The 17,012-nt window shown below is 40.1% G+C and overlaps 1 protein-coding gene across 7 annotated transcripts in view; it reads left to right on the forward strand.

The window, feature by feature from the left end:
* The window catches only part of kitlga (kit ligand a), a 118,359-nt gene that overhangs the window by 53,975 nt on the left and 47,372 nt on the right, over nucleotides 1-17,012 (forward strand). For 6 of the 7 annotated variants that reach the window (XM_062547330.1, XM_062547325.1, XM_062547323.1 and 3 more), the window contains 2 exons: nucleotides 13,686-13,793; nucleotides 14,165-14,221. In XM_062547330.1, coding sequence (XP_062403314.1) covers nucleotides 13,686-13,793; nucleotides 14,165-14,221 — 165 coding nt within the window. Of the gene's footprint in view, nucleotides 1-12,476; nucleotides 12,639-13,685; nucleotides 13,794-14,164; nucleotides 14,222-17,012 lie in introns of all 7 variants that reach the window. The other variant, XM_062547328.1, reaches the window with a different exon arrangement.

Consider the following 17,012-nt stretch of genomic DNA (forward strand, 5'->3'; position numbering starts at 1 on the left):
CCTTCTCCTAATGAACGACCATCCAGAGCAGTGACAGAGAGAGGTGAATTAACAGCATTTTGCGGCACCTGTAGTCGTCGGGCCAGGTTAATGTCCATAAAATTCCCAGCAGCACCTGAATCAATAAAAGCCTGGAAGTTGCATCGCTGCTCGCCCCATGAAAGTAGTATTGGAAGGAACACTCCTGCACCCGGGGAGTCGGAAGAGAAAGTTGGCCTCGTCATTGCCCTCCCCTGCCTTGACGGGGCTGGTCTTTTCCCAGAAGCTCAGGACAGGAGGCTCGGAAGTGGTCCGGCTTACCACAATAATGGCAACATCTCTCTCTTCTGCGGCGATCTCGTTCGGACTGAGGTAAACGGGCTCCTCCCACCTGCATGGGCTCAGGGTCCTCGAGAGGTGTAGAGCTCGGCTGCACACCTTGGTCCCGGCGACGCTCTCGCAGTCTGTTGTCCAGCTGAATGGCCTGAGAAACCAGAGCCTCAAACTCCTTGTGCGGGCCTACAGAAGCCAATCCATCCTTTAGGGTATCTGACAACCCATAATGGAACACCGATATGAGGGCCTCCTGATTCCATCCACTCTCAGCTGCCAGGGTCCTTAATGAGATAGCATAATCTGCGACACTGCTTTGCCCCTGGTGGAGTTGCAGGAGTTTTTTGGCTGCTTCTTGACCTACTGCTGACTGGTCGAAAACACGCAGCATTTCTTCTTTGAAAGCCTTGAAATCAGAGCAAATTGGGCCCTGCTGGCCCCCGATAGCAGTTGCGCCAAGCCAAGGCTTTGTCAGTCACAAGGTTTATCAAGTAAGCTATTTGGGATCTATCAGAGGGATACATGGAGGACTGTAATTCGAATGCCAGCTCACACTATGTCAGAAAACCTTGGCACCCACCTGGGTTACCGTCATATCTTTGGGGTGCTGGCAGTCGAGGTTCAGGGCCAGCGTGTGGAGGGGGTGCAGGGACCACCGGAACTGGTTGTGGCACCACTGGGTGTGGATACCAATCCTCCGCACTTCATCCAGCAGCTCCCTTAGTATTTGATCGTGTCTGCCAACTATACCCTGTTGTGTAATGAGGGTTTGCGTATGTGTGTCCATGGTAGCTCCAAAACTGTTGAGAGTAGCCATTAAGCGTTCCATATCAGAAACGTTCGGAGAGGAGGCTCCTGAGGTCTCTCAGTCATTCATGGCTCAGTCTTTCTGTCACGCTCGGGAATCGAACCTGGGCCGCTGGATCCAAGTGCTAACTCCTAGCCTATTGAGCTAACAGTGACAGGTAGACTCAAGTGCAGAGATTTGGATAGCAAACTGTTCTTTATTCCAAAAGCAGGTTTTTTTCTTCCCAAAACACACAGGAGATCACAGTAGTCCAACAAAGGAGGAGATAATCCAAAAGGCAAAACAGTAACTCAAAATAGGCAATTTCACAACGATACCTTAACAAAGTTCAGTTCCTCCAAAAGGGGCAGAAATAAATCCAAGTTGTAATCCTTAAGAGGTAATCCAAGAGAGAGAGTAATCCAAGAGAGAAAATAATCCAAAGCGTAGAACAAGAGTCCAGAGAATCAAAGTGGTACTAAGAGGTTTTTTTTTGTAGCAGAGCTTGGCAGCATTACACAGCAATTATCAAACAAAGACTGAGCAAAGGACATGGCATGAGCAGCGCTTAAATACCAGATGATCAGGTCACATGACAAAGGCAACAAGACACAGGTGCAATGCATTACACTGAATTGAAGCTAGCAGAGATGCGTGCGTAAAAGCATGCAATACAACACATGACCATCAGAGGCCGCCAGAAAGTCCTGAAAATCATGACACGTACACTAAACGTGATCAAACGGTAGTTTTGTTTACAAGTGGCAACCGTTGCTAAGAGGAAAAGTCATGCCTTCAGACACTCCCGGTTATCTTAACTTTGAAACGGTAGGCTTACGTTGTTGGAATTTGCCGTTTTTACTAGAAAATGCTGCCATTTTAGATATTTAAGAAATGAAACGTGTTCTACTCTGACGTCAACGTGCGCCGCTATGCGAGTTTTCAGACAGAGGACTGAGCTACCGAAAACAATAGCAGCAAGCTAAAATTAGCAATAAATGTTTGTCTCATATCGTGAGTACACATAATAAAGGCTGATATTTCAAACGAGCTGTCTAAAACTGGTAAATGTGTTTATATTTATGACTATAAGAGGCCCGACTTTACACTGTAACGTTTTTAAGACAGGTGCAGGGTTGTCTTAAAGTTGCGAGGAAAATTAAGAATACATTTAAGATCTTTGTTTTCAAGAATACCATTTGTTCTTAAGTGTTTTCTTAGGAAACATCTTAAGAAGAAAATATAAGAACTTTATTCATGAATATCAAATCTTCTTAAATTTGCTCTTAAGACAAAATATAAGAAGAAAGCACCACTTAGGAAGTATTTTTGTTTTAAGAAGGCTTTGTGAATTCGGCCCCTGGAGTCTAAATCCCCCCCTGGGGATTTGAAAAACTGTTCCAAACACACATCTCAATCTCTGCTAGTTTTTGTCCTAGAAACATATAAGTGACACCATTAGAAACCTTTAATCAACTAGTTTATGTTTTAATGTATCAATGGCACTTTGTAAAAACAATAAAAGAATATAGCCGCAAGCGGCGATGGCGGGCCCGAGCACCTGCGGTGCGGAGACCTGTGAAATTCCCGGAATCTAACAAAGCAACACGTGCGTGTTGGTGGGCATGTGCATGAGTAACACACATGCCCACCAAATTTGGTCAATTTTCCTGAATGTATGTGTCAACCACAACAGACAATGGGCTAGGTGGCGCTATAGAGTCCCTAAGCCACACCCAAGGCCAGAGCACCTGCGGTGCGGAGACCTGTGAAATTCCCGGAATCTAACAAAGCAACACGTGCGTGTTGGTGGGCATGTGCATGAGCAACACACATGCCCACCAAATTTGGTCAATTTTCCTGAATGTATGTGTCAACCACAACAGACAATGGGCTAGGTGGCGCTATAGAGTCCCTAAGCCACACCCTAGGCCAGAGCTCTATCTCTGACTATCGATAGCAATAACGCACAAGCCCACCAAATTTGGTTCATTTTTGTGAATGTGTGTGTCAACCACAACAGACAATGCGCTAGGTGGTGCTATACAGTCCCTAAGACACCCTTGGCCAGAGCGCTGTCTCTGAATAGCTGTAGCAATAACACATATGCCAACCAAATTTGGTTCATTTTTGTGAATGTATGTGTCAACCACAATGCACTAGGTGGCGCTATAGAGTCCCTAAGCCACACCCGAGGCCAGAGCTCTGTCTTTGAATAACTTTACCAATAACACACATGCCCACCAAATTTGGTTCATTTTGGTGAATGTACGTGTCAACCACAACAGACAATGCATTAGGTGGCGCTCTAGAGTCCCTAAGCCACGCTCTAGGCAAGAGCTCTGTCTCTGACTACCGATAGCAATAACACACAAGCCCACCAAATTTGTTTAATTTTCGTGAATGTTTGTGTCAACCACAACAGACAACGCACTAGGTGGCGCTATAGAGTCCCTACGCCACACCCTATGCCAAAGCTCTGTCTCTGACTAGCCATAGCAATAACACACAAGTCCACCAAATTTGGTTCATTTTCGTGAATGTTTGTGTCAACCACAACAGATAACATGCTGCTAGGTGGCGCTATAGAGTCCCGAAGCCACACCTTAGGCCAGAGCTCTGTCTCTGACTAGCAGAAGCAATTCCACATGTAGCTGCCAAATTACATCCAATTCATAACCTTTTTTCTGCCTATAACACCAACTTCCTGTTTCTTAATAAAACGCCATAATTCAAACCTTCGCCATTTCGATATACTTTTGAAATTCAAAAATCTGGTCGCAATTCCTCTCGGGCAACCCCTCAAGATCATTTTAGTGCTTATATGACATGATTTCGATAAACCGTCTAGGAGAAGTGTTTCAAAATACGTGATGTGCAAAAATCATAATCATAATCATAACTCAAATTCTTCTAAGATTCACTATGCAGTTTAAATGTAAAACTTGTTCAAATTTATACAACACATATGCCCACCAAATTTGGTTCATTTTCGTGCATGTATGTGTCAAACACAACAGAAACCGCGCTAGGTAGCGCTATAGAGTCCCTGAGCCACACCCTAGGCCAAAGCTCTGTCTCTGAGTTTCGATTGCAATTCTACAAATGGCTGCCAAATTACAAGAGTTTTAGAGCATGCCAAGTTGGTGAAAAAAAAAAACAGGTAAGACGGAAGAAGAAGAAGAAGACGAATAATAATAATAATCTGAGCAAAAACAATAGGGCCTTGCACCTCCGGTGCAGCCACTTTCAGTGGCCGCACCTCGGTGCTCGGGCCCTAAAAATCCTAGGATTTCCCTCTAACCTGCAGATGGCCCATTCTAAAAGCCCATTCAACCTAATTTGCATTTGAAAGAGACACTCACTAAGTGGCACATTTAGTCTGACTTTTTTCCAATTTGTAGTAAAACATTTTGTAATGTTCTTTTTACTTATATGGAGCCGTTTTTGACCTTTGACCTTTGTCCTTTGAAAATCTTTTTTTAAATAGTTGTGTTTACACTGAATTATGATTTAAAAAGTAATTTCATTACATCCACTTTAGTCTCATATAATTGTTGTGGAGGACCTCTAGAGTATAACCATATGTGCCACTTTTGCATAGGTGTTTTTAGTTAGATGAAAAACTTAAAAATATCAAGGTATAGCAGACTGTATCAAAGTGCCTGAAAAGGCCCCGGACCCCCAAGTGTTAACTAATAGTTTAAGAAGTATAAAAGTTACAAAGTTGAAAAATACAAAGCACACATGGCATAAGCAAGACCTACGCAACAAAGCTTGAATGAAGTTTCTAGGTTAAACGGTTCAAGCTGACTTGCAAGCGTTAGAAGAAGAAAAATAACTAGAGAATGTAATTCCTAGGAAATTACGAGTGCATGAAAATGCAAAATTGTACAGAAAATCATGTAGATGTGGTTACTAAGGTGTCGCTAGGGTAGACATGGTGGTTTCATAATTTATGAAAGTTGATAGTGCGAAGATAGACAGTTTAAAATAATATGGATAGCTTAAAAGCTGTTGATAAAAAAGATCATTTTAATGAATGTTGACAAACCAACAATTTATTTCATGTTGATAGGTAAATAATTTTAAATGGATGGCGAAAGGTAGTTTAATGGATGTTTAATGTTTTGCTAATGTTTGTTAGCAGTTATGTTAATAATGCTAATATGCTAATCAGATTGCTAAGCTAACTTACCTCATGTTTGCTAACAGTTTTGCTAACAATGCTAACCAGGTGGATTAGCTAACTTAGTTGATCATTTCTAGCAGTTATGCTAAAAATGTTAACTATGGTAACAATGCTAACTATGGTTATAATGCTAACCAAGGTGATTTTCTAGCAGTTATGATAATAATGCTAACAATGCTAACTATGCTAACCATGCTAACTTGCTAGTGATGACTTTTATTTTGAAACATTTGTTGTTAGGGTATCCATGGTGGCAACTATCAGGAATAAAAAAGTTACTGCAGTATTATCATGTTGGTTGCTATGGAAACTGTCATAAACGCTTCATTTTAATGGTTGCTAGGTACATGAAGGTTTCATATAGTTGACTGGAGGCATAGTTGATGATAACTGACAGTTGGAATGGTTGAACAGTTAAATAGTTGAGTATTTTAAATGGTTAAATGATTTAATAGTGAATTATTGTAGTGAGGACTTTTATTTTGAAACAGTTTTCGGCACAGAAAATCGTTAAACAGGATATGTAGTCTTCACAGAGAGATTGTATGCTTAAAGCCTGAGAGAGAGAGAGAGAGCTGCTACAGGTGGACTGGCCACCCGGCGTAAGATTCTAATTGCTCTAATTGCTCTATTATGATGTCATAATCGCAATGTTAAGTCTATGGGGAGAATTTTAATATTTTCTATTTAAAAGTTCAAAAAGTATAAAAGTTACAAAGTTGAAAAATAAACGGTTGAGGCTGAATTAGACACACAAAAAGCGTTAGAAGAACAATATCAAATGCTATAAAAATAAGAAGATATCGGATAACAGTAGAGTGCACTCTAATAAGAAGAAGCCTAGGAAGAACAGTACAGTGCATTTCCATGCACTGTAATAATAAGAAGATATTGGATAACAGTAGAGTGCATTTTCATGCACTCTAATAAGAATAAAGGAGCATTCACACCAAGAACAATAACGATTATGATAACTATAACCATAACGATAAAAGCGTCCACACTAGCCAACGATAAGACTCTCCTCATGTAATGAATGTGATGGCTAGAATATTATGGGTTCTGATTGACTGTTAGCTTTTTATCGTTCTCAAAATCGCTCTGAAAGTGATCAGCAACGATATCGTTCTTCATGTCGTTATCATTATAGTTTATGTGTGAACGTTGTCATTCATATTAACGAGAGCGATATTTATTTATAGTTATCGTTGTCGTTCTTGGTGTGAACGGGCTTTAAGTCGGATAACAGTAGAGTGCATTTTCATGCACTCTAATAATATCGATAAGAAGATGTCGGATAACAGCATGCACTCTAACTATAAGAAGATATTGGATAACAGTAGAGTGCATTTGCATGCACTCTAATAAATAGAAAAGGGATTGTAGCACCGCATTATGTAATAACACCGCATTATGTAATAATGTAATAAATGTGCACGCCATTATGTAATAATTGCCGCATTATGTAATAATCTGCCGCATTATGTAATACACTTCTTGAACGCAATATGTAATACATTTTGCTGCATTATGTAATAAGTTATTACATATTGCGGTTGTTACTACACAATGCGGGTGTTGCGTTTTTTTTTTTTTTTGCCAAATGTAACAATTGGTGCATTATGTAATAACCAACCGAAATTGACATTTTCATTGATTAAAAACAGCTTGATAATGTGTATTTTACTCAAAATTAATGCTTACAAATAAGTATTAATTTAACGATGCAATTAAGTATTTAAGCAACTAAATGAAAAACAATTCAGCTGCAACATACAGCCTAACACACTGATCACACAATGGAACTGCAGAATAATAAAGTGAATTTTAACAATGTTCTTTACCTACAGTAAAACAGGCCATGACTCACACTTCACACACATATAGCCAAACTATCAGTATATGGAGGGAACTGCCTATCAGAATTCCAGTTGATTTATCCTGTTCAGGCGCTTAGCCTAAGCCACTACTTGATATTGCTCCACCTGCAAGGTACTGATTGGGACTCAGTACTGGCTAGGCTAGGCCTGCTAGTGGAAAGGCAATGTTTAAACGTAAGTAATTAGGGCCCGAGCACCGAGGTGCTGAAGCGGCTGCACCGTAGGTGCAAGGCCCTATTGTTTTTCTCAGAGTAAATTTCTTCTGGGCCACATTTTGCCTTTTTTTCACCAACTTGGCATGCTCCAAAACTCTTGAAATTTGGCAGCTATGTGTGGAATTGGTAACACTACAAAGTGATAGACCTCTGGCCTAGGGTGTGGCTCAGGGACTCTATAGCGCCACCTAACACGTTGTCTGTTGTGGTTGACACATACATTCACAGAAATGGCCCAATAGACATGTGTGTTCTATTAATCTAAACAATTTTACATTTAAACTTTATAGTGAATATTAGAAGAATTTGAGTTATGATTATGATTATGATTTCTGCACATCACATATTTTGAAAAAAATCTCCTAGGCGGTTTATCGAAATCATGTCATATAAGCACTAAAATGATCTTGAGGGGTTGCTCAAGAGGCATTACGACCAGATTTTTTAATTTTCGAAGTATATCGAAATGGCGAAGGTTTGAATTATGGCGTCTTATTAAGAAACAGAAAGTTGGTGTTATAGGCAGAAAAAAGGTTTTAAATTGGATGTAACTTGGCAGCTACATGTGGAATTGCTTCTGCTAGTCAGAGACAGAGCTCTGGCCTAAGGTGTGGCTTCGGGACTCTATAGTGCCACCTAGCAGCACGTTATCTGTTGTGGTTGACACAAACATTCACGAAAATGAACCAAATTTGGTGGACTTGTGTGTTATTGCTATCGCTAATCAGAGACAGAGCTTTGGCCTAGGGTGTCGCTTAGGGACTTTATAGCGCCACCTAGTGCATTGTCTGTTGTGGTTGACACATACCTTCACGAAAATGAACCAAATTTGGTGGGCGCATGTGTTATTGTTATCGCTAGTCAGAGACAGAGCTCTAGCCTAGGGTAGGACTCTATAGCGCCACCTAGCTTGTTGTCTGTTGTGGTTGACAGATACATTCACGAAAACTAACCAAATTTGGTGGGCTTGTGTATTATTGCTATTGCTAGTCAGAGACAGAGCTCTAGCTCTATAGCGCCACCTAGCGCATTGTCTGTTGTGGTTGACACATACATTCACGAAAATTGACCAAATTTGGTGGGCGTGTGTGTTATTGCTATTGCTAGTCAGAGGCAAAGCTCTGGCCATAGACCTAAAAGAAATGGACAAACAGACTCCGTTGTTCTCAATGGGAGGGGGCTGAAACAAAAATCCATTTACTTTCCATCGTACTGCGCAGACTCGTACTCATTTTGAGACGTTAGCCACCCTGTACATTGCTGTAACTCGTCTGATAGATGGGATTTTCCGAACAACTGTCAATCCATTATTAACATTCGTTTTTAATATTATTATTACGTTTACTTGCCTCTAGGTAATGCTTTATCCTATCAAACAGTAGGCTACCGTAGGCTACACGCTTTTTCACTGATCTTGCGAATGACTTTCCGTCATGGTTTTCATGCAGGCTGGACTGAGCTTCTTATCCAAACATTACGGGGAATCTCCTGTCGAACGTTAGCTTCCCTCCAACCGATATGCTAACTATACTTCTTTGCGGGAAACCAACGTTATATATGGGGAAGACGTGAATTAGTTTTGCCTTCGATACCCTATATAGAATACACAGAAGCCATAAGGGCGACACAGGGCACATGTTATATGAAGTTATGGGATCGCAAAAAAATCTGCAATCTATGACCGTCCATGGGAGTTAGCAGAGTGTTGATCACCAGCTCAATTTGTGTCTCTACTTCCGGGAATATGCCTGCCCCCTCGGCTCTGGCCTAGGGTGTGGCTTAGGGACTCTATAGCGCCACCTAGCGCATTGTCTGTTGTGGTTGACACGTACATTCACGAAAATGAACCAAATTTGGTGGGCATGTGTTTTGCTATAGCTATTCAGAGACAAACTCAGGCTGAGGGTGTGGCTTAGAGACTATATAGCGCCACCTAGTGTGTTACCTGTTGTGGTTGACGTATACATTCACGAAAATGAATCAAATTTGGTGAGCTTGTGTGTTAATACTGCCGCTAGTGAGAAACAGAGCCTTGGCCTAGGGCAGGGCTCTTCAATTAGCGGCCCGCGGGCCGGATCCGGCCCCCGAGATACTTTGTAGTGGCCCTTGAAGTGTTGGCTGATGTTATATATGAGCAAATCCTTATGATCGGTAGAGACGTAAATAGCTGGTGGAAAACACGATAATGGAGGTGCAGTGATAGGCTACACTGCGAGTAGCGCCTATAAATAATGTTCTGTGTGGTGCGTTGCCGTTGTAGGCTACTGGATATTATACAAAGAGGTGCCTTGCTGCGTTTTTACGCAGCGTCACCAACATGTTGACGTGCGCCAAATCCAAGCTGTTTTCCTCAAAGAATGAAGCATTTTTGGTGCATGAAATCTCACCGGTAGTGTGCCTCTCCAGTCCAAGCAGATCCTCGCGAAAACTTTCGCCACTCGTAATGTAGTTATTGGAGCAAATAGGAGTCGGTTTAAAAGTTTAACTTTGGTGGCATCAGTTCTGTTGCATGCTCTCACTCGCTCTGAAGTCCTGCAGCCACTGCACCTCAGCCAATTGCACGTAACGTTTTGACCGAGTTGAACATAAGTTCCATCTTAGCTTAGTTTCAACGTAAATTGCCACTAAGTTGGAGTATTATAAGCTACTAACATTTTAACGGGTTGCACCACGCAAATAGTTTCAGTGTGAAACTAATACACATCCATCGCCTTGATGTCAAGTCCACTGTAAGTAACATTGATTTGTGAACACGTTCATCCAATTTAAATGGTGGGAACGTTATGTATGTTGAGAAGAGTTACATATGCGACCGATTACGCACATTTAATTCATTTAAACACTGTTTGAAACCTGTTTGTGTCCATTGGAAATTGTATGGACCTAGCAGTTACTGCGCAAAGCTCAGATTCCATTGCTGTTAATGTTATCACAGATTTCATATTAGCCATAGCAATGCAGATCCAGTGTCACCTTCCCAATGCCTACCACTGTGGTAGTCTGGGCCTGTGGCAGAAATATTCCCAAAATACAAATGACAAAATAACCACAAAATTATTATGCTTTTACAAAATGCAACATATTAGCAATATAGATCCAGTGTCACCTTCCCAATGTTGGCCTACCACTGTGGTAGTCTGGGCCTGTGGCAGAAATATTCCCAAAACATAAATAACCACCAAAAAACAATATTGTCAGAGAATGTCTAATAAGGGACGGGCTCTGATATTATGCATTTACAAAATGCAACATTTGATCACCCATATTGGTGCTGTTGTAGTTTATTGTATCTAAATTTGTACGTAATTACTCATATTTCAAGCGGTATTTCTCCGGCCCCTCAGTTGTGATACTTTTCATGAATTGGCCCCTATTACAAACTAATTTAATAGCCCTGGCCTAGGGTGTGGCTTAGGGACTCTATAGCGCCACCTAGCCTGTTGTCTGTTGTGGTTGACACATACATTGATGAAAATGTACCAAATTTGGTGGGCATGTGTGTTGCTCATGCACATGCCCACCAACAATTACGTATTGCTTTGTTAGATTCCGAAATGACCAGGCCCGCCATCGCCGCTTGCAGCTATATTTATTATTATTGATTTTGTTTTGTTTTGTTGTACAACAAACTAAGCAGGATTTAGACTGAGATACTGTGTCCTCAATGAACTTGAAAAGAAAACCTTTTATGTTAATATGTATTAGCTTAGCTTATGATTGGCTATGTCAACACCAGCTAACTTAGCCAATAATATAATAATATCTGTTAACAGAAAACAGAATGCATGGCACACCCATCTTGTGCACAGCCCATGGTTAATTATTTGGTGCTGTATGTCTTATCTTTGCTGCTGCTTGAGCAAAGACAGAGATTTACTTGACAATTTTATAAATTGGTTAACTATCAGAAGCACTTACCTCCAAACTTGATCTCATGACTAATATAACTGCAAATATTAATTGAAAAGAACCCCTTGTGCGTTTAAATGAGCACAACCAAAGTTAAAAGGTGGATTGTTACAATGTAAGCTGAGCAATAGTTGACAAACTGTCCCCTTACTTATAATTGTTGAGTAAAATACACATTATCATGCTGTTTTTAATCAATGAAAATGTCAATTTTGGTTGGTTGCTACATAATGCACCAATAGTTACATTTGGCAAAAAAGAAAAACGCAACAACCACATTATGTAGTAACAACCGCAATATGTAATAACTTATTACATAATGCAGCAAAATGTATTACATATTGCGTTCAAGAAGTTTATTACATAATGCGGCAGATTATTACAAAATGCGGCAGATTATTACAAAATGCGGCAATTATTACATAATGGCGTGCACATTTATTACATTATTACATAATGCGGTGTTATTACATAATGCCGTGCTACAGGGATAACAGTAGAGTGCATTTTCATGCACTCTAATAAACCGGATAACAGCACTCTAATTATGACACAAGTGATGGTTTTTACTGTGAACAATTAATTTATTCAGGCTTTGTATGCATATTTATTGTGTTTTTAAGTACAGGGGGTTCTATGAATTTCAAAAGAAAATTGTGCAATGCCAAGGGAAATGTGCAATACCAATACCATATGTTGTTGAGAATGTGCAATGCCTAGAAAAATTTGCAATATCAATACCAGGGCAAACAGAGGGACTGTGCAATATAATGGAGAAAAGTGTAACTATAACAAGTGATGGTTTTCACAATGATGAGAGAAGTTTTAGATGCTGATCATTTATTTATTATTGTGATGAATTCAAAATGTCTTGTATCTTTGAGGTTTGAGCATAGGGGTAGGCCCATCTATGAACTTTTGGGAAATGTGCAATATTACTGGCTAGGAGTGTTTCTCTTCTATGTTGGAGTTATTGATTACTATGTCTGTCGTGCCCACTGTAATTCCATTCTGTTGTCTTCTGTTGTCTATGTGGTATGCGTGAAGTGAAGTTTTGTTTTTATGACAAGCACTTGTATGCAGCACTGTAATGCCCAAGACAAATTTCCCTTCTGGGACAATAAAGTTCATCTTATCTTATCTTTACCTTTATGGACCTTGCTTTGTGCACTGGTGCACAGTCATGTTGGAACAGGTAGTGGCCATCCCCAAACTTCCCACAAAGTTCGGAGCATGGAATTGTCCAAAATCTCTTGGTTAATGCAGAAGCATTCAGAGATCTTTTCACTGGAACTAAGGGACCAAGGCCAGCTCGGGGATAGCCCCTTCCTCATACAATAAAGGTAATTTATTGTAAAAACGTAACACATAATGTAAAATAACAAACAATAACAGATTTAATTACACAGAAACTATTATGTTACTGATTATAAAACAATAAACATGTAGGAAGTTTAGAGGTTTAGAACCCAGAATAGACCTGCACACCACAAAAGTGCACCAAATTTACTGCATCTGCATCCTTTCTTTTCCAGATATTTTAGGATTTTGATGTGGGATCATTTCAGTATTGAGTATCGATATATTTATGTATTGTATTGATGTCATCATTTTATGTTATGCCCAATCCCGCCCTGTGAGATTGTTTCGATTTTTCCTCATTTCTTTATTACTGTACCTTTTGCCTCATTCATAATTTAAAATCTAAAAAAAATAAATATTAATATCTTAAAAAAATTAAAATGTACTGAGTGATGATGGGTAGTAGCTTGGTTACAGTTGACACCATTCTAGCAAAGCCTGTTTCTAGTTGGTTGGTTCAACCATTGTTAACCAGGGTTGTTGTAGTTACCATTCAAAATGGCATTGATATGAGATGAGGATTAAACTTTTTTTACAGAGTCTACTAAATAGGTGTCCCAATATACTGCATACAGCCCTCTGTCAGCCAATCAGAAAACAGTATTTTGTGTCTCTGAGTCATAGCAGGTGTTATAGGCTATATGCACGGAAGGCTGTTCAGGAGCTCATTTGTTTCTGGTGGAGCCAGGTGTGTTTGAACCTGCCACTATTGTTGATATAATTAGTCTCTGCACAGACCCAGTTGGTTGTTAAACCTAGTGAACCAGCATGTGTACGATATAAAAGGAATTTACGTGTGTCAAAATTTCTATTTTGTGTTTACGTTGTCTGCACTGTCCACCTTTGCTTGCACTGTGTTGAGGAGGGAGGGAAGATGTTATGCTATATGTATGAGGCTGTGACGTTAACATCAGATGCTGCTGTCTTTTGCGGAATGTAAATGAAATGAAAAAAAAAAAACATTTTACACACTTTCCCCTATTCCAAATATATATTTTATTGTTTTTGCCATATTGTCTCTTTTTCAGATTTGGATGCACACCTGTTTCCATTTACTGTTGTTCATTGCTGTTGTTGCCCATTCAAGTGAAATTGGAAACCCTATAACTGATGATATTGAAAAAATATCTATATTGGTAAGTCATCAATTTTCCATATTTCAATTGAACTGTAGACATTTTATGTGTGCGAAAAGCTGTCTGAACAAATCTGTCAGGAACATTGTTCAGTTTTCTTACTATACTTAAAGTGTTGTAGGAAGTTTTTTCATGGAGAGTGGGGATGGTGGTGGTGTTTCTTGGTGGTGGTGGTGGTGGTGGTGGTGGTGGTGGTGGTGTGTGTGTGTGTGTGTGTGTGTGTGTGTGCGTGTGTGCGTGTGTGCGTGCGTGCGTGCGTGCGTGCGTGCGTGCATTAGTATTTAACAATTTCACAGATCTTCTGTGAAAGGACCTATGTCAAGAATACCATGCATATTAAATGCCATTCTTTTTTTATATTTCATCAATAGAAGCAAAACATACCAAAAGATTACAAGATCACTGTAAAATTTATTCCAATGGAAGAGGTGAGTAATTTGTCAATAATAAAAAGATCATTGGTAAGCACTTAAAATAGAATACTCAAAGCAGGCATTCAAACCCTTCGGAACATACACTACTGTTCAAAAGTTTGTAATCATTGAGCCTAATTTTTCATTGAAATAACATTGTTGAGAAATACTATGTAGATAATAATTGAGATGAGCATCCGTACATAGGTGTTTTTCTTAACCATGTGAGAGTGTTCAAAGCAAATGCTATTGCATCGTCTGTGAACCTTTTGGTCTATTGGCAAACTGGAGTGGGTCTAATGTGGAAGACAGGAAGGATGTAATATGATCTTTAACTAACCGCTCAAAGCACTTCATGCCAACAGAGGCAAGGGTGGAGTCTGGTGTGACTGAAGGAAGGATGGGATCTGGTTACTTGAGAAATGGTGGGCTGTAGTGCAGTCTGTGGAGCTAGGTCTCTTAATCAGCTTGTTTAATTTGCGTCGTGTGCACTGATACTGCCCCAACAGATGGCTGCAAGAGAAGAGACAACTGACACATAATCACCATTCTGCACACATTAAGGAACCTATAGCCTGGAAATCTAGACTCAAATCTAGAAAGTTATGAGCTAGCTACAGTATGAGTAATGAAAATGGCCCAACTAGAGGGAAGGCACCAAGCATGCGTTTGAAAATATATGATCATTGGATAACACCATTGGATCATTGGATAACAGCATTGGACCAATGCTTACTGACTGATGTCACGACCCCCTGTGCCCCGACAGGCCTCTCCTTGTCAGTGCACGGGCAGGGAGGGCCTGATTAGGTTAATTGTGTACACCTGCATTAAGGCGTGGCTATATAAGGAGTTCTCCTCTCTTTCTCTGGAGGCACTTTTCTTCTCTCTTGCAGACACCCATTTAGAATACCTTCTGCACTGGCACTTTATTCTCTCTCCCCCCTTATCTCTTATCTCTTTCTATTTTCCTTTGTTCACCATTTAGTCATCTTACATACTAACACTGATTGCATTCACACATACACGCACACGCCAACACTCATTTCCCCCTAGACACCTTAAAGTTTGGTATTACCGTTATTGCTTAATCTTAATAAATTATAAATTGGAACCTTGTTGTCCGTTTCCCTTATGTTACGGTCAGTGAACGAGCCGGCCATAACACTGACTTCAACGTTGCAGCACTGTCGTCAAAATAATAGAAATAATAAAGTCACATTAGCCATCAGCCACATTACTGCAGCAGAGATGAACAGTTGTAAAGTCTGATTCCATTGGAAGGAATGACCTTCTGTGTTTCAGAGGAACATAGAGCTCAACAGTCCCTTCCACAGCCGATTCCGGAAGTAAGAATCCAATACAATTTCTCCATTGACAACTGGAGTAGGCTATAAGCTATAAAATCATAACTGTCCATGGTAGACTGAAAGCAACACCATGGAGTTTTTTAACCTTCATAATATATTTCCAAGACCCTTGTGATGGTGCATTGATTTACAAACGGTTGAATGACACGTCTGCCATAGCCTGACGGTGTCTGCATTGCTTTTACCGGTGTTATGTGGTAACTGGCTTCCTATGTCAACTTGCTTCCTTGATGACGTTCCACGATTGATGACGTTTCTTCGACAGATGTGGCACCTTGATTTGTCAACTTTCTGATATAAACAGGAGACGAACGAATACAAATATGCATGACATCTTTAAATGTCAAAATTGGTTGTAGTAGGCTACGTGCACTGGATCATGAATATGCAATCGAAAAATTAATACCTAAATAAAGTAATTATAACTTCACGTGGGATTCGAACCAGCAATAAACTAAACTGCAAGATTGACAGTCTGTTACTCATCTGTTCACGCCATGAACTATTCGTATAACAAATGTGACGTGTAGGCTTATACCATGTACAGTGGGTACGGGTTGAGAATGCACCTTCTCCCGCGGGACTCCCGAAGAGATCCCGCAGTGCGTCAAGCCGATTTTTTTCGAGGCTAAGGCAATGTACCCAAACAACCACCAGGTGGCAGAAAGTTTCAACTGCATTTAATGATGAAGACCGCATATCCGTCAATAGTCGACTCCTTAATCTCACTGAATCATTAAAATGAAGGTGATGACTGGCGAAATTATTCAAACGACACTTCAATGAACCATTGTTGAAATGAATGAAAATGGTTATAGAAATCGCCTACAGCCAGCGTTATAAGAAATATATAAGTAATAGTTAAAGTCTTCTTCCGTATTAAACAGATAGCCTACGGGACGCTCTTTGTTCCGTAGGCTATTTTAAGGAACTACTCAATGCACACACACTGGGTAAACTGGTGCGCTACAAACATTAAAATGTCAAATCATATTTATTTCTCTTTGTCGCCATGATATTGGGGGAAACGCGGAGAGGCGAGATGGTCAGTCCTCGTATTTTTTCTTCGCGTTTCGTTATAAGAAATATATAAGTAATAGTTAAAGTCTTCTTCTGTATTAAACAGATAGCCTACGGGACGCTCTTTGTTCCGTATTTTAAGGAACTGCTCAATTCACACACACTGGGTAAACTGGCGCGCTACAAACATTAAAATGTCAAATCATATTTATTTCTCTTTGTCGCCATGATATTGGGGGAAACGCGGAGAGGCGAGATGGTCAGTCCTCGTATTTTTTCTTCGCGTTTCGTTATAAGAAATATATAAGTAATAGTTAAGGCGAGACACGGCAGTTGAAAACATTGTTTTTGTGACCTCCGGTCAATTTCGAGATTTTGTGCTAGTTTGCTACCTTAGCATGTATTCTACCACCCTA

Source organism: Sardina pilchardus, chromosome 10 (genome assembly GCF_963854185.1).
Source record: "Sardina pilchardus chromosome 10, fSarPil1.1, whole genome shotgun sequence".
Classification (NCBI taxonomy): domain Eukaryota; kingdom Metazoa; phylum Chordata; class Actinopteri; order Clupeiformes; family Clupeidae; genus Sardina; species Sardina pilchardus.